Source organism: Perca fluviatilis, chromosome 1 (genome assembly GCF_010015445.1).
Source record: "Perca fluviatilis chromosome 1, GENO_Pfluv_1.0, whole genome shotgun sequence".
In the NCBI taxonomy this organism is placed as follows: domain Eukaryota; kingdom Metazoa; phylum Chordata; class Actinopteri; order Perciformes; family Percidae; genus Perca; species Perca fluviatilis.
The window spans coordinates 47,507,711-47,526,899 of NC_053112.1; the positions used below are offsets into that span (position 1 = coordinate 47,507,711).

Genomic DNA, 19,189 nt, shown 5'->3' on the forward strand with positions numbered 1-19,189 from the left:
AATCCATCCAAATGACACATAAAGTAGCAAGTAACTTTCACAAGCAGCCCCAAACCATTTTTACCTACCCAATCAAAAAGTAGCCCAATTGGGACCAAAACCAAACTTTCCCATCTGACATGCTCTTTGCACTGCATCATAAAGTATATCCAATGCACCCTTTGCAATATGGCAGTGCACTCAAGCTAGCAGTGCTCTGCACATCTAACCTAAGCTAAGAATACTGCAGATTCTACTCAGACTGCATGACTCAAATTCAGTAGAGGTGGAAATTGCAAATCACTTTGAGCTGACTATGCTCAAGTCTCAAGGAAGCGCAATGTCTAATGTGAAGTTGTTTGGATGAGCAGTTCTCGAAAAAGCTTCAAGCAAGCAGCGATTCCGGAGGCCAAGCAAAGGGCCCCGCTCTGAACAGGCATGTTTTCAACAGGCACTGCTCTGGTCTCTCGTAACTAAGCCTTTACTTCTAATTGCAACAATACATGACTCATAGTTAGAACACAAAATAAGAAATGAGAACTGTGTGTGTTGTAGTGACACAAAAAACGATTAACATCAGCTCCTCATCAAGCTTTTCAGCTCAGTAATCCAGTAAACACAACTTCAATAAATTCACTGTATGAAGCACAGAAACAACTGCTGCATCGGCTTGTTTTTCAAAAAGTACAAGTTTGGGATATGTCAAATTTTATACAGGGATAGGCAGGAAATACAACCTGACTTTGTTGTTGGCATTAATTCTTTATTCTTGTCTGAATACCTGCAAATGAGTATGGGGCTTGTCATATTTGATACATTTTCATCTGCAGAGGGACAATACTCCAGAGAGCTGATGAGAGAGGCTGAACAACTTTGAAGAATTGTTTTGCTGAGTTGATTCATTGACAACAATGAATAGCTCGCCTTCATTTCTTTCCCCTCTACCATGCACATATGAAGGCTCCTTTGAAAATTATGCATAGGCTGACTGATCAGCTTTCATTGTTTAAGGTCAGGATGTTCATTAAAATTGACAGACTGACTGGGCGATACTTGGAGGTGTTGTCACTGTCTTGACCTTTGCAAATAGGCAGAGTTAGACTTGCCATTTGGGATGTCTTCCCGCAAAGTGATAAACATTCTCTGCAACTTCTCCTCTTCGAACCCTATCAGAGCTGTGATCTCAATTAGCTGGCAACAGAGAGATGAATCATGGATCGGATCTGACACGAGACCGTCAGGTTTCTTAGCACTGCTACAGATGAGCTGATTCAAGAAAACGGCTGCTTGAATTAACGGTGCCGGTTAGCCTTTCATCATTCTTTTTCTTACTCCTCGGTCAATTTCCCTTCCTTCAAATTCCTCTGTTTCTAACATACCTGGCATACATAACCAATCCTGAATTTCCTCAGACGCTGATATACTGGAAAGTCAAGTGTTGATGGACAGCTGCCCCCCTCACTGTAGGTTTGTGGCTGAGTGACAGGGCTGGGAGTGCTGCCAATAAGGCTGATCTTCAACCACAGTGATGTCCCTGTTCTCACACCATGGATAAATTACCTCACCTGATTAAGTCTTCCCTACAGAGTTAAACTGTCACGTTGCATTTGACTCTGATGACAGTGCCGGGGTTTATGTGAGTCCAATCATCACTTATTCATGTGTAAAATAAATCTGTGTAGCAGAGGATAATACTCAGACATCCTGTTGAGGTTGTTGTTTTGCTTTAAATGTGCTTTGCTGAAAATAGTTTATGTAGCTACTCGTTTGGTTGTATTTTTGTGGGTCTTCATAAAACTGTAGCTTTTAGTGATCAGATGCTGGCATTGCCCTGACTTGAATTGCACATTGTCTATTCATTTAGTATTTTTGTGTCTTACATAACTAGTTAAGGGGCCCATGTGTGGTAGCTTTTGGAGCCCGCAGCCTGACTTTGACCACCAAAGCTGCTAAGTCAAGTCTGTATTTTTCTACAGACCACCTTAAATCACTTAAACCTGCATACAAGAAGGGCATGAGCCGGCTTTACTTCTTGTGGAGGCTCAGGTCCTTCAATGTATGTAACAGGATGCTCCAGATGTTTTATCAGCCTGTTGTTCAAAGCACCATCTTTTTTGCTGTGGTGTGTTGGGGTGCCGGCATCAAAGTAAGGGATGCAAACAGACTGAACAAACTCATTAAAAAGGCTGAGTCTGTGGTTGGCACTAAGCTTGCTTCTGTGGAGGAGGTGGTCAGACACAGAATGCAGGTAAAACTGCGGGCAATTATGGACAATGACCCTCACCCCTCTACACAAAACGCTAGACAAACTCATGAGCAGTTTCAGCAACCCCGTTGCTCAAAGGAACACTACAGGAAATCATTCCTGCCTGCTGCCATTAAACTCTATAACTCATCTGTCTTTACATGACCACTATAAATCTCCATTACCTCAACAGTACAGATTAATTACTTGAATTTGTATCCCTCCTTTTTAAGTCTTTAAGTTTGATTCCTTCTCCTCTCACTTATGATTGGCTCACCTGATGCAATGACAACATGCTGGCTGTAGAGCTGTGTTTAAATCAAGGGGGTAAGCGTTTGTCAACAACCCGTAGCTCCTATGTCACCATTTTGATGCTAACCTGCCATCACCTCCCGTTAGCATTCCATTGACTCCCATTCATTTTAACGTCACTTTGACAGTGAATAACTTTACATCTGAAGCATTTAAAGACTCTATTTGTCCGTTGTTTATTTCTAAAGAAACACGACAATGTATAAAAGGCTCCATTACCTTGTACCTCACGTTATGGCTCCGTAGCAGACGTTTTTATAAAAATAGGCTAACGATTGTGTCATAACCACGCGACTTACTGTCACACAGTAGAGGAATTACCGTATAGTACAGGAAAAGCTCTCAGGCAGTTTCGACTTACATTAGCTGTTTAAGTTTAATTACTAATGTTAACTAGCATTTTAGTTAGCAATAATTAGCCTGTGTCTATGTTATCTCCTTACATATACCTACACTCTCCGTCTCTGTAAGATTGGGAATTATTGAGATTTCTCTTGGCACAGCTACCAGAAGACTTCACACTTGTATCGTGTACTCCTTACACATGTATCGTGGTTGTACTGTATTAATAGTAGTGTTTTATGTTGTAACTGTATTTAAGTACCTGGCTGCGAATACACCTTAATTTCCACACGTGGATAAATAAAGTTAACTAATTAACTAACTAACTAAACCTGAATAATAACCATTTCACAGTGTGCAGTTTGACTGAGCTAGTAGCCAGTGCCACACAAGCAGTTACTAACAGTATGGAGGTAAGCCCCAAACCCATTCCACTAGCATCAATTTCACTCTTTGGGGGGTGGCAGTAGCTCAGTCTGTAGGGAGTTGGGAACCAAATGGTTGCTGGTTCAAGTCCCCATTTGGACCAAAGTATGGTGGTGGACTGGTAGCTGGAGAGGTGCCAGTTCACCTCCTGGGCACTGCCAAGGTGCTCTTTAGCAAGGCACCGAACCCCCAACTGCTCGGGGCGCCTGTCCATTGACGGCTGTAGCTCACTCTGACATCCATTAGTGCATGTATACTGAGCATGTGTGTATTTTCTAATGGATATTTTAACAACAGAGTGAAAACATTGTAATTTCCCTTGCGGGATTAATAAAGTTTAAATTATATAAATTGTTATTATTATTATACTTCGTCACCTTACTTTCTCCTTTGGTCCCGTTATAATTACTACCACCACTAGAGGGCGATGTCATTAAAAACAATAAAACATGTAAATATGAGTTGTAATTGCTGCTTGAAGAAAATACTTATGTTGCACACTTTAATGTTGGGAAATGACATTAGCAGACGAGATAAACGCGTTTATACAAAATATTGGTAGCAGTAGGCTAACAGTGATGCTGTGACATACATTAGCAAAAACGTACATTTTACCGTGGTTACTAGTGAAGGAGACACCTTGTCAGATTGCGAGATCATGGAGTTTAAAGTAATGCAATGCCGTTGGATAACCTGAACATGGCTTCTTGTGTTGAGGAACTGGAGTTTCTCTTTGCACAACTTTATTCCACCTCCATTCAGTTTACATTATGATTCCTTTAGGCTACATGACGTCCTCTCTCTGCCATTTGTGGTGGTTGTGATGTCTGGGGGTGTTTATGCAACAGGGACTATAGGGATCATCAACGTGAACAGATATCAACTTCTACACACACTGAATAGGATAAACATGGGATAAAAGGTAACTAGAGTTTGAAAGAAATACACATAAGAGAGACCTATCACAAAACAATTTAATAATTATAGTATGTTCAGACTATTATATTATCCATCATGTCTACAGCTAAACAGCCGTGTTCTGTCTTACCACAGAATATCAGGGGACTGTATTTTCTTTGCACTTATTCAAATACCAAAACACTCCTCTGTTATTGCCTTGGGGTCCGAATTACAGAGTAGCTCTCTAAATGTCAAAAATGGCTTGCAGTCACTTTGGCAAAGCTTATCAATGTCAAACTTCCGCTTCAAGCTGGGCAGGGTCGTGCAAATGTTTTGTGCTTTAAAGGACTGTCATCTTTTAAATCTAAAAAAAAGTGCAGATGGTATACTGTTCCTTTCTCTTTAGGCAAACATAGCTGTTGGGGTTGGAACCAGTAAGTGCATACTCAAGTACAGGACTGCATCACTTGAGACGGGGACTCGTCAAAAAGCTAATTTGAACAGAATCAAGAAAAGATGGGATTGAATGTCTTTGAGTAGTAAACAAACAAGCCACTCTTACTCTATTTTTCTCCAAAAATAAATGCTGTACATCTGTCTCCTAGTTTCCTCACCTAACAACTCCCAAACCCAGGCTTTCACTCTTCCATTTTCCTTTTCCTATGGTTACTTTTAATCACTTTAAAGACCCATGAATTGACTGTTCACTAGTTTGGCGGACATGCTAACGAAAAGGAAATATACACACCATTTAAACCAAAATGTAATTACTTTTGCTCTTTTTTGCAAAGGTTAGACATAAAGACACCACCTTCAGAGTATTCTACTACAGAAATAAAAAGCTTGACAAACCTACTGTGCCTTGATACGATTGCTAAGATACTGTATATGATTGGAACATTGCTGTTCTGGGGGGTTTGGCGAATAGTGAAACTTGTCCAAGAGAATGCTGTCATCTGTATGGCCTCGTATGGTACCGGTAGAGGCAGATGGCCGCCCACCTAGAGACAGGTTCTGTTCAAGGTTTCTGCATGTAAAACGGAAGTTCCCCTCCCCGCTGTTGCACCAAATGCTTGCTCTTTGGGGAATTGTTAGGTCTCTGTAAATTATAGAGAGTGGTCTAGACCTACTCTATCTGTAAAGTGTCCCGAGATAACCTCTGTTTTGATTTGATACTGCGAATAAAATTGAATGGAATTAGATCATCCAAAAACTCGACTGAGGAATTACTCTATTCATGTTGCACAATGGTCAATCTGAAAATGTGTAATACGCAGTTTCAACTCTTCAGAAATGTGTTACCTATGCTTTTTGGTAGTGTATTTTTACTCTTTACAAGCACTGTTGTTGTTTCAGGAGTGTGTGCATGTGTGCGTGTGTGAGTTAATTTTATTCCCAGGAGGGGTGAGGAAGGGGAGTACATCAGATAATATGCAAGAACAAGAGCATAGCAAACAGCATCCTCCACACTGAGTGCCCTGTCTGACCGTGCATGACACCAGAACACACTGTTCACAGCACCACAGGAGTGGATGAGGAAAAAGAAATGATGGTTCAAAGTTGTACAAGAAAATGAGAGAACAGTGATGAAAAGGTCCCAGCATTTGTTTTAAGGGTTTACCACAGTGGGCCGAGTCAGATTATGTTAGCTGTAAATCACTGGAACATACATTAAACTGACTGGCCAATTAGCAGAAACATCAAGCCAATCACAGGGTCATCACCTAAAGCTAATTCTACTCTTTGGTACTCCCAGCAGCATTACAGGAGTCAAAGACATTTGCTTGTAAATATTTTATGAATAAAAATCTCCTTTGTACTCACCTCCAAAGAGTGCTCTCAGTGACGCTGCCAATATGAAAGTCGTACAGCTTGGTTAGAATCAGGATCACCTGTAAAGAGAGGGAATTTTGCCATTACAATCTTTGTATAAGGCATTCAAAGTAAGTAAATTTTTCACAGCAACTGAATCTTGACAGACATCAAACACCAAAGGATATTGCCTGGTCTAATACCAGAATTCTCCCCAAGTGAAGGACTTCTAGTATCTCCGAGTCTTGTTCTCAAGTGAGGGTAAGACGGAACACATCAGCAGATGCGAACGCTGTTTTGGACTCTCTTTATTGCGACGAGAGAGCTGAGCATGAAGCCCTCGATACCATTTGGCCTACTTTCCAACTTTTACTTTCCCATCCTACACCTATGGTTATGAGCTTTGCGTAATAGGTTAGCAAAAGACGAAGATTGAGGATACAAGCAATAGTTTGACATTTTGGGAAATATGCTTATTCACTTTTTTGCTAAGAGTTGGATGAGGAGATCAATACCACTCCATTTCTATACAGTATATGGATGCCACAGCCAGCAGCCAGTTAGTTTAGCTGAGCTTAGCTTAGCATAGGATTTAAAACAGGTAGAAACAGATAACCTGGCTCTGTCCGACATGTAAAACATTCCACCTACCAGCACCTCTAAATCTCACTAATACATATTTTACATCTCATTTGTTAAGTTTGTACAAAAGCGACCTCATGATGTCTTGCTGTTCCCATTAACTTGCGAGGAAACCAGTGGGGAGTCACTGCGCCCTGCCAAGACATGGTCTGGCACATAACTGAACAACTTAAAGCCCAAAGTGTAATTTCCCAACACATCAAAAATATAATATAGGCAGGGTGGAGAGTACAGACATCTCAAAGGAGTTCAGAATAGAAACAGTGCTCCTTGGCTTTTAAAGGCACCAGTAGAGCAACAGATCAGGATGCCTCCTGGACACCTCCCTGTGAACATATTCCTTTGCACGACTAACTGGGAGGAAACCCCGGGGCAGACCCAGAACACGCTGGAGTGATTACATATCCTGCCTAGCCTCGGATTGCCACGGGGTCCCCCAGGAAGAGCTGGAGTGATATGGCTATGGAGAAGGACGTCCTTCTGATGGCTTGCTGGGCCTGCAGCCACACCAGCCCCAGTCCTGTTGAAAGTGGTGGAAAAGGTTGGTGCAAATTTGCAATTAGCCATAAATTTTCGAAAAACGAACCATATTCCAGCTCTACACAGTTGATTTCTCGCATGAAAAAGTTTCAGAAGTGAATTTAGTGATGAAATAGCAGCCGAAAATTGTAAAAGGTTTCCAGTTGTTGGCCGATACGAATAACGAACGATAAGACACGGTGGTTGCGATTGTTCCAGCACTTTGCATTGTGGGATACAGATAGACTGGTCTGACGCATACTGGAGATTTTTTCCGAATTAGTACGACATCCGGGGTATTTTTGGCATACTGCAGATTTTGCTTTTGTTTGCAGACTGCATGCTACATTTTTGCCGAATCAGTAAGCAATGCTAGTATAGTATGCGGTTTTGAAAACGGCCTGTGTCTCATTTCAGGTTGCTTCTTGCTTTCCCGCCTGTGTGATCACCTGCCCCGCCCTAACGTGTTCCACCTATGTGTGATTGTCTCCACACCTCCGTCAGTATATACCCCCCCTCTCACTAGCCTTAGTTATCCGATAGTTTTATACCTCAGTGACAGCGGTCTAGCATTCCTTCCTTGTGTTTCTATAAGTTAAGACCCTGCCTGTCTGTTGACTCTGCCTTTTGGTTTGCATACCTCAGCCTAGTCCTTTAAACTCTGCCGTTTTTTTTGGGATAAGCCCTTGTTTGACGATTTGGACACTGTTGCCTCTGATTGTACTTTGTATAATAAATCTTGTGAACTGAGTTGCCTGTTCAGTCGTGCATTTGAGTCCATCCTGTGACAGACCTGACTATTACTATATATATTGCAGTCCCATTCAACCCTTTAAAAAATGGTTGAAAAAATTCTCCTTTACATAACCCTCCTAAAGTTGAAACTGTTGGTATGCTCTTAATGCAAACTTAACACTTCCTTAAGTACAATGAAATTAAAACAATTCTTGGTTTTCTCTATCTCAAGAAAAAAAAGTACATACTTCTTAAGGCCTGTGACAAAATAACTAATTGCAGTAACAGCTGATTTCATTTTCCTAAACGCCAGTTAGGAACACAAAGTTCTCGGCGTAATGGTTGGGAGGAAATGCTTTGCATAATTAGTACTGTGTAACCAACGCTGTGTATGCCACTGTGAAACTTAGTTTTTTTCCTGATGGAGCACGCTGCCATCCCCGCCCCTGTGGAAGGCTTGATCCAACAGTCTCTGTGTTCACAGCTTTGGTCTCCGCTCTTTTGGAGAGATAATCAGCAAGCGGGACACTTTGATAAGCACTGTGCAAGTCCTCAGAGCAAATACCAAGACATGAAGGCCAAGTCTGCCATGACAGGATCAGTGGTCAGCTGTGATACTCCACTCTGGAGTGCAACAAAGTTGCACAGAAAGACAGCTGGGGGTGGAAAGTTGAAAGAGAGATGTGAGGTAGATACACTTATTTACACTTATTTTTTGGTACTGGTTGGGTACCAAAACGTTCCTAAAACAACCGGTGAAATGCCTGTGCTGCTGTTTGATCTTTTGAAACCGGTGGTGGAAAGTACATTTACTCAAGTACTATACTCAACAAACTTGAGTCTTTTCCTTTCATGCCACTTTCTACTTCTACTCCACTACATTATTCTGACAGTATTAGTTACTAGTTACTTTACAAATTAAGATTTTTGCACACAAAACACAAGCAGTTTATAAAATATATATTATATTTATAATATTGTATTATACATTTATTTTATTTATTTCATTAGGACAATGCACATTAATGAACATTTCTGTAAATGTAAAGTGTTACCCGGTCGGCTAATTTTCAACTCTAGTCCTAGTTGCCTAGCAATATAAATAAGTAGCTAAAACCATTAAACACTAGTTGACAGAACAGTTTTTTTTCGTTTCTAGTATCTAAAATGTGAGGATTTTTCTGCATTGAGTACTTTTAATACTTTAAGTACATTTTCCTGATATATATTTTCATACTTTTACTTAAGTAACATTTTCATTGCAGGACTTATACTTAGGATTTATACAGTGTGGTATAAGTACTTTTACTTAAGTAAAGGATCTGAATACTTCATTCACCACTGTCCGAAACAAATGTTAAAGGCAACAGAAGCATATATATACTGATATGGACCTGTGTGTCTGAAATAACTGCATTACTGCACGTGACGCTAGTTGACACTACACTTGGCTGCAGGTAACGTTAGCCTACCGTTAGCTAATAGCTGGCTTAAACACGGTTAAAATGCTGACAGCTAACTGTTTTAAAAGTACCATTATCTGCACACACACACACACAAAAAAAAATACGATACCTAACCTTACACTTAACTGTGTGTGTGTGTGTGTGTGTGTGTGTGTGTGTGGGGGGGGGGGGACATTATTTACATACAAATATATTTATTACAATTAACCATCTGGTTACATCCACAACTAATAATCACCTCTGGCTTACAGAATGCAGTCAGAGGTGAGTGAGCAACTGTGAAAACACAGGAAAGTGCTCACATGCATTATTTAGCATTTATCACATACTTGACCTGAGCTCAACAGGGGGAAACATCCTATTACATAACAGATGCTATTTTCATCCATCAGTCCATGTGCTGTTTGCTGTACAGTTTTCCTTCTCTGCCTAAATGACTGCTGCTCTTACTCATTAGCATCCATGTCTCTGTTTAGCGTTTCCCTCCCCGCAAACAATCTTATTCTTGTTTAAAGCAACCTGACAAGCTTGACTTGAGTCACTTGGCTGGGAGGGGATGCAGGAGGTGTGGCCTTGACTCTTCCGACAGGCATCAGCAATGAGGGCTAGATGACAAGGAACTGAATCTCTGTACAGATTGGAAAAGAGCCAGAGTTATGGAAGCAAATAAGAGACATAAGTTTAACAGCCAGTGAATACTTAATGTTGTCCTATCCTGTCCTGGGTAGCCCGGTTGTTGCTATGTGAATTATTTAGACATACATTTTTTTTTATCTAAATTTGGCCAGTTGAATTTTAACTGATGTTTTATTTACACATTTTTCAACTTGAATTTTTAGATCCGAATTTGACCAATCGAATTTGAGCAACCTGAATCGGTTTTGTTTTTTTTGGGATTATGATAGCTGAATTTTTGGATCTAAATTTGTGACCATTGAAAAACATATATTCCAAATGCTCCTTTTGAAGTTGCAAATCCAGAAATGTCATACTTTAATTTCAAAGAGGTGAATTCAGAACAAATGAATTCAGAGACATGGTTTTGAAAGTAAAATATTTCAACATTAAGTATTCAGTGGCTGTTAAAAATTCAAATACTTGTGTCTCTTATTTGCTCCTATACAGAGTGTCCTGGCATCCCCGTTGTCCCCTTGTCCTCATGTCCCATGTCCGTGTGACAGCCCGCAGACTTCCAGGACCTTTCCACCTCTAGCTGAGCCTCACTATCCCCACAAACCTTTTGAACACGTCAGCCACTCTCCAGAGACCCTTGGATGGTTCTTGTGGGAAGATGTGCCACACGCCCAGGGGATCCTCCTACTAGGACTGTGAACATATGTTTCAGGCCAAGCACGATGTGCAGTGCCAGGGAAAGGACAATGTTGAATAAGATGAAAATGGATTCTTGCCATGTGGCTGCAACACAGAAATACTGGATCTACACGTGTATGTTTGTGTGTTTTGGGGTATACATTTGTTAAAAGTGTGTATGTGCTGCTGTGCCACTGTTGATGGCGTCTCAGAGAAAGTCTATGTGTGTGTGTCTGTGTCTGTGTGTGTGCTCCTACAGGCTTTGTGATGTCAGAAATGTGTGGTCTTGTGTGCTTGTGGGTGGGGGGTGAAACACACAAAGTCGTCCCATCCCCACATGATAGTCTGAATTAGAATTTTTGCATTGAACAACGAGGACACCGGCTAAACAAAGAGAGAAGGGTTTGTCCCTTCAAATGCTTCTTCGGAGAATCGTATAAATGGGTCTCAAAAGTATCTTTTCAGCCAACCTTTAAAGACTTTCTTTAAATAATATTTAATGCATTAAGCCACAGACCTGAATGAATATGGAGGAGATATTTATTCATAATTCAAATTGAAAGTCCAAAGAGAAATTGAAAGTCCAAAGAGAAAACAAAGCGAGATTAAATTAAAAATATAATTATTTTTTTAATTTGGCTTTGGCTTTTGAATTTAATATTTGGCTTATGAATTTCAATTTATCATTGGCTTTAAATTTTCATTTAATATTTGGCTTTTGAATTTCAATTTAACATTGGCTTTTAATTTTCATGAAATATTTGGCTTTTGAATTTCAATTTAACATTGGCTTTTAATTTTCATGAAATATTTGGCTTTTGAATTTCAATTTAACATTGGCTTTTAATTTTCATTTAATATTTGGCTTTTGAATTTCCATTTAACTTTGCCTTTTCATTTGGACTTGACACATGTCAATGTAAATGAGGAGGCGTGGCCCAAAGGCTGGTGGGAGGGTCTGAAACGAAAGGGGTGCAGAGGCACCTTATGAACAGCAGGGGGAGCAGACTGCTGAGGAGCACACTGTTCAGCGTCTGTCTGCAGCTTCACCACCTCGGCCAGGCTTGGCCTCTTATTTCACATGATAGAAAATGATGATGTAGGCTAAACACAAACGACATTTCATGCAACAACCGTGAAGTTTTCATGTAGTTACTATAATTGGGCCCGTGTTAGTGAGGACTAAATTAGGACTGTCTTTAAAGCTGATTCTGGTTTCCAACTTTGCACTAGTTATATTTAATTAAGCAACAGTAGAAACATGGGTGTGGGTAGCTCTGCTACGTGTGTTTGTGTGTCGTCAGATCTCGAGGACACACACACACAATCTCAACCGGGTAGTCATCGTCCGAACTGCCACCTCTCCTTTTTCTTTCTCTCACTTTTTTCTCCGGGTGGTGCGCGCGGTGTGAGGTGCGTGTCCGCGCTATTCTCCAACTTGTAGGCTACTCACAACAATCACTCCTGATTGACGGCCTTTTGTACAGCCCATGTAGGCTACTTTTTCAGACCTCCAGCTAACAGCGGTGTCTGTAAGCATCACTGGCCGGCCAGCAGGGAGGCGATCCCGGCCGCCACCAGCTGGCTGTCCCGTCAGACTGAAGCTTCTGACAACATCGGAGAAAATGTGCAGTTGGCCATCAACGTTTGTAAAACTGCCCATATTCAAACTCTACACAGTTAATTTATCGCATAAAAAAGTCTCAGAAGTGAATTTAGTGGTGAAAAAGCAGATGGAAATTGTAAAAAGTTTCCAGTTGTTTGCTGCTGCTAATATGGCAAACTCCCGATCTACATTATAGAATCGATATTTTATTTTTTTATAATCTCAAATACGGCTCCTCAGGCACTTTGTATTATAGCTCAAACTATTTTAAAGACTTCTTACGCTCAGTTCTGAACAAAAGAGCTCTCGTGCCTCTGTTTGCAAAATGTCGTGGTATTCCAGTAGTTACATTCTCACACACAATTGGAAACAAGCTTTTCGTAGTCTGCAAACAAATGTCAGGATAGTCGACACCAAAATGGCAGCTAGAACTGACCATTATCTCCAAGTGATTAAGCCTTTCAGTTGCATGTCAACAGCTGAGCAATTACGTTGTCAATTGGCAAGAGCTTTTTTATGAGACACAATGTCAACTGGTGGCTATAGAGGCAAGGCAAGGCCCAACAACACTGAATCCTTTCACGTAATTTGGCATGACCAACGAGGGAAAATGAAGCCACTGACTTTATGGTGATTGGATAAATACACAGTGAGAGGTTTTGGAGACAAATAGAGGGTTGAAATAAAGAGGGGCACAACACTAGAGTATTTGACATACAGGACTCAACTGTCAACTTTTCCCACTGGCAACACAGAGGGCCGGCCTCTAATGGCTGTAGTCTGTCTGATCAGAATGTTGGTCAAACGGTTGTTCCACCTGGGCTGTACAGCAAATCAAACACTCAGTAATAGAACAACATAATAGCAGATGGCCATTAGCCTTGAAAGGTTAAAACTAGAGATGTTCCGATACCATTTTTTGCTTCCCGATGCCGATTCCGATACCTGAACTTGCGTATCGGCCGATACCGAGTAGCGATCCGATACCAGTGTGTCATATATTTTATTATGTTTTAACAGCTGTATACTACTATCCCTGTATGGATGTGATATAATTTCTATCTCTGTTGTCAGTCTGGCTCAGGTTAACCTCTTTGTGAAACATGAACAAATACAAACAATGAATGCCGTAGAACTTGCTTTTATTATCCAGTTTGACAGTCAGTTATAACGGAAAAAGAACATAAATAAACTACTTTAACGTAGATTTTCTTTAGGGCTTTATTATGTGGTATCGGATCGGTGCATAAACTCCAGTACTTCCCGATACCGATACCAGCGTTTTAGGCAGGAACGGAGCGGACCATCTATAGTTAAAACCATTATTATGACATTCATGACTAAATCAGTTTAGTGTCTTTAGAGAAGTGGGTGTAGTTAGCTGAGGGTTAGTCTATCCACGATGTTCCACTTCAGGGATTGCTCCGGTGCTGCCGGAAATTCCGCCAGATGTCACTCTTTTCGGCCGGATGTCCGTTATCTTTCCCTTTCTTTGTGTTGTAATTTTAAAATCCAGTGGATTTGTGAGGACTATGGTTAACTGCTCCTCAGATCTCTGCAGGGTAAATCCAGACAGCTAGCTAGACTATCTGCACGATTAAAACTACTTTTGAACGTACACGTTCTACCAAAACAAGTTCCTTCCTGAGACTATTTAGCAGAGGCACCATGGCTCTGTCTGGCGCGTAGCGCGGGCCAAGACCATTGTGATTGGTTTAAAGAAATTCCAATAAACCAGAGCACGGTTTTCTCCCATCCAGGAATGTTGTGTCGACCAGACCCTCCTCTGCTGTGATGGGGAGGAGGGTCTGGCAATGCGAGATAAACTGAGGGTAAATGCTGACACGTTAATTTAAATGAGCTGTTTTTATATAGGGTTTTTTCTAGTCTTTACGACTACTCAAAGCGTTTTTACAAAGTACAGGAACCATTCACCATTTACACACAGACACTGTGGCCGAGGCTGCCATACAAGGTGCCACCTGCTCATCAGATAAACACTCACACACATTCACACACTGATGGCACAGCATCGGGAGCAGTTTCAGTGTCTTGTCCAAGGACACTTCGACATGGGACTGCAGGGCCAGGGATCGAACCATGACCTTCAGATTGGCAGGAGACCACTCTACCACTTGAGCCACATCCGCCCCATGTGACATGTGGGGGGGCATGTGCGTGTGTGAGACGCTGATAACCCAGATTTGCAGTGTGTGGAGGAGATTGTTTCTGACTGGAAGCAGTCGCAAAGAGCCTCAAGCGGGTGGCTGCAAACCAGACGCTAAAGACAAAGACGCTGAAAGACTTTTCTTGTTTTCCCGTATACATTGAATGCTTTATATTGTAGGAGAAAGTGCATCTCTGTCTCAACCTCACCTGTCGAAGTCGAACAATGACCACATGTTCTGATTTCTTTTGGTTGTGATCACTGAGCCTGTACTTGGTTAGGATCTGTCTCTGCTTTCTATCTCTGACAGTAGATATAGGTATTCTGCTATTTCATAATCTCTTTTTAGCTGTTAAGGGCTACATAACATTGTAATCTACTCTCTCTTTCTCTCTCTTTGACCCTCTGGCTATGTCAGAGACATGGCTTAGTAACTAAACTTGGAAGCTAACAATAGCTTGATAGCTAATATTAGTTAATTAATGTTAGCTAATTGCAATACCTGGAGAAATTAATCAAAACTGTTTTTTTGTGCCATTGGAAAACAAATTGTAATATTATAATAATTAAATTAATAAATAATTTATTGTTTGATATCTGCTGATGAACCACTCGACGCTTCTGCCTATTTTACTAACCATTAGTTTTGATTACAAAACTCTTGTCCTTCAACTGTGAGAATCTTCAAGGATTCAACTATTCAGCATCTGTGTGGAGTCTGTATAACCGTAAGGTGTGTTACAGAGTTACTTTTTCATGGACTTTAGCAGAAAGCCTTAAACTCCATGGCAGCCTTAAAGCGCTCATATTATTCTCATTTTCAGGTTCATAATTGTATTTAGAGGTTATATCAGAAAAGGTTTATGTGGTTTAATTTTCAAAAAACACCACATTTTTGTTGTACTGCACGTTGCTGCAGCTCCTTTTTTCACCCTGTGTGTTGAGCTCTCCGTTTTAGCTACAGAGTGAGACATCTCACTTCTGTTCCATCTTTGGTGGGAGTCACACATGCGCAGTAAGTACTGCTAGCTTGTCAGTCGCAGAGTATGAGGGCGTGCCACGCCAGCAGCTAGGCGAGCATTATAACGTGTGTTACAAACGTTTGTCTCTGAAGTAAAGGCTGGACTACAATAGAGCTGTTTGGAGCAGTTTGTGAACAGGGTTTTCTGTTGGAGATGGTAAGTCCCTTTGGCTTGGTTAAATCTTTTAAAACTAATCTAGTCGTACTCTTGCAATGTATGACCCTGAAGATCCCCAGTCTTTACATGTTATGACAGTCTTTGACGTTAGATGTGAGATGATTGTCTTTAGACATGAGATGGTGTCAGACTTTAGTCTTTTCTAAGTCTATTCAAAGTCTTCTAGTGTAGGCATAAGTCGGAATATTGATGTGCATGTAAACGTAGTCAGTGATGTGCCTCTCTACCACTAACATGCTGTAAAGTCAAGGTGTAATATGTCAGGCAGAAGCACCACTTGTGCATGTACTGCACATGGACACGCCATTATACATTTATGAAGGTACAAAGAGTAATAATCATGTTTAGCATGGAATAAACATAACTGCTACTTAACTACCATGGCTGACAGCAAAGTAAGAAAAAAAACCTGAGGTTAGGGTTATTTTGCAATTAAAGTTGCTCTGCCACACGTATTTCATGACTTTGTGGTGATGTCTGAAATTCTACCATGGACTCTGTAACATTTTTTGTGGAAAAAATGCCTTGGTTACCTTGTTTCAAGCCATTCTAGCGTGGTATAGAAAGCCTACAGGAAGACTCAGCTCGATTTCTGCCAATTCTCATCTAATATTCAACAAGCTTAGCTGTTTGAATCTGATTGGCTAACAGCTAGCCAATGAAATGTCAGAATCCTTTACCCAGCCCAACTGGGCGAGCTAATGAATAGTAATGAGCTCAGGCAATATGATGTCAGACTGACCAGCTTTTGTAATTGGCCTGATTTCTCTGCTTATTTCTTTTCAGTGGATAGAGCTGGCAGAGGAGGTAGCAGTTCATTTTCACATTCACCACATAACACACACACATATGGACCTAACATATTTCAAAAAATGCAAGTAAAAAGGGTTTTGTATGGCAGGGCACCTTTAAAGCTTTAGTGCATAACTTTTTGATATTAATGAACGTCCGTTACATTCCAGCCGTTACCAAATGAGTTGCTACAAAGCTAATTAAGACTATCAGCTCCACACAATTCTCTCTGGATTTCTCAGAATGTCAGAATGTTCAGACGATTGTAGCGTCCGGCGACTTTCCCACGCAGAAACTCAAATGAAGATAATGACCTCTTCATCATGTTTTTTTTAACCCTCCGTGTCCTCTTTGGCTACAAGTAACTGCGTGGAGGAGGGGTGGGGGGCGCGTGCACGCTTACAGAAGGCTTGTGTCATGTGGATGAAACAACAGTGGTGTTGTCATTACTTAGAATTCCTCATGGGGGAGACAGAAACTACGCCCTTATAGCTTTAATGTGCAAATTAAATACATGTAACGTTTCAGAGAGGAAGGCCATCAGAGAATACGAGGAAGTGAATTAAGATTTGAAATGAGTTTGCGTGTGTAAATGCTATGCTGTAGCTGCAAGTCCACACCAGGGTGCAGACTGCAGTAGGCCTACTGTGCTCCTTCTGGACTCCTTCACTCACTCTGCTATCTTGCAGCTTCCTCCTTCTTTCTATCTTTCTGTGACTCTGCCTCATCACACTCCCCCTCACGCTCTCTGTCTCCATCTCCATCTCTCTGCATCTGAATCATTTCCTCCCCTCTTTCGGTTCCCCCCCTCCCACCGCTCCTTCCTCGTCTACCTCCCTGGAGTGAAGTCCTCTCTCATTTATTGCATCCTTCATGTGTCCGTCTTTCCCTTGTTCCCTTTTTTCCCCGCCGGCCACATCTCACCATACCATTACCTCTCCAACTATAAATATTCCTCCCAACTAAAGCCACTTTATCTCAGTTTATCTGGGCTCGTCTTTTTCCTCTGCCCATTTGAACAGCCCTCCCTTGGTTATTCTTAGTCTTAGTTTTGACCTCTTATCTTTATTCTCTCAGTTCCCTTCCTAATGTGCCCTAACCTCTCAGTCCCTCCAGAAAAACGTGATTATGCGAACGCATAATTCAATGCATAATCAGCCAAAGTCCGCATATTTACGTAGCACTTTCGCCGCATAAATTGACGATTTCCACGCAAAATATGCGGGGCTTGCATGATTTCATAATCCCCGCATTTTCGTTGCAGAAATGTCACATATATCTTAGCAGAAAGTTGAAAAATGTTGCGTTTACTTCACACAAGAGCAGCCATTTTCCCCTGTTGCCATGGGAACGTTATGACGTAATTTCGCGACGTGAACATCATCGAAAAGCAGGGTGTTGGGGGAATCACTTTTTTTTCTCTTTTTCATCAAACCGCAGTTTTTGCAAGTTCCCGCAATTTCATCGCATAAATATCCTGCATATTCCATCGCATTTTTAAGAAAACGTGCCGCATAATCAAGGATTTTTGCCCGCAACAATCACAAAAAAACTCTTTTTGGAAGGACTGACCTCTGCTACTCACCTTCACTCTAATGCTCCTCTCTGTCTCCCTCTACTTTGACATTTTACTTGTCTCTCTTGTTTTCCTCTCTGTCTCTCCCTGTCTCTGACTCTGTCTGTTTCGGCCTATTAAAGTAGACTGTGAGTTGTATACTGACAGAATCCCCAATTAAAATCATTTTTAATTTTTTTTTTTAAATGAAGGGGATGTTGAACTACAATGAGGAATAAAATAAGTGTGCTACCTAAGAGACCCCCCACTTTTATTTCATAAGAGGTAATAATATACTAGCTTCTGTGGCTCTGGAATACAACTTTAAAAGGTATAGTAAGTGATGTTATTCCGATACACTTTTTTGTCCAAGTCAGTGAATATCTCCTCATGGTCACCTAGCTTTCTATTTTCTGTGTGAAAAAAATCCGGTGTCAATACACAGCCCTGGCGGTGTAAATGGAAAACAAACAGAAGGAGTGCACGAGCCACAAAGCACTGTTCCAGCCAATCAGCAACAGTTGATGGTGGGAGGGAGGGGAGGCAGCATGTGAAGGTGCTGGCCAGTTACTGTAGTTCTTTGTCCATGAATCTGGGGGACGGAGCTTCTGAGGGGCGGGGGGGGGTTGTATTTGTTTTGCAGTTGAGTTCAAATATCAACAATCTTGTCGCAGCATCGCTTACTGCACCTTTAAGTCTAAGAAAATAACCCATGATGATAATGGTGCTGACGGTGATCATATGGGAAGTGCAGGATCCAGGGTTTTTGGAAACATGATGCATTAAAAACTTAAAGCGAGGATGTCACGGCCTCTTTGGCACCAATTTTGACCATTCTTTTTCAAATCAGTCTGCTACAAGTCACCCAACTTTATGAAAGGCAAGACATCTTGGCATCTTTCAAAAACAAGGCAATTCAAAGTGTCTTTTAGATCCAGGAATTGTGCTGTCACACCAGGATGACTGACATTCACACTTTAATGGGATTCCAAACCAAGACTACACAAATCAGCCCAAAGTAATAACAGTAATAGTGAATTTAAAACATTTTTAAAAATTTTAGCTGGACTAATCAACATTTTTTGGGTGGATGGTTCCTTAAACACGCGGAGTGTCCCAGAAGAAGTTAAGGGGAAAACACAAGACTTTTACCCAGGAATCAGGTGGTCGTGTCCCGGGAG

General features: G+C 41.1%; 1 protein-coding gene across 1 annotated transcript in view; it reads right to left on the reverse strand.

The window, feature by feature from the left end:
- Positions 1 to 19,189, reverse strand: part of sorcs3 (sortilin related VPS10 domain containing receptor 3) — a 376,202-nt gene that overhangs the window by 213,824 nt on the left and 143,189 nt on the right. The window contains exon 2 of the mRNA XM_039826137.1: positions 6,029 to 6,096. Coding sequence (XP_039682071.1) covers positions 6,029 to 6,096 — 68 coding nt within the window. The remainder of the gene's footprint in view (positions 1 to 6,028; positions 6,097 to 19,189) is intronic.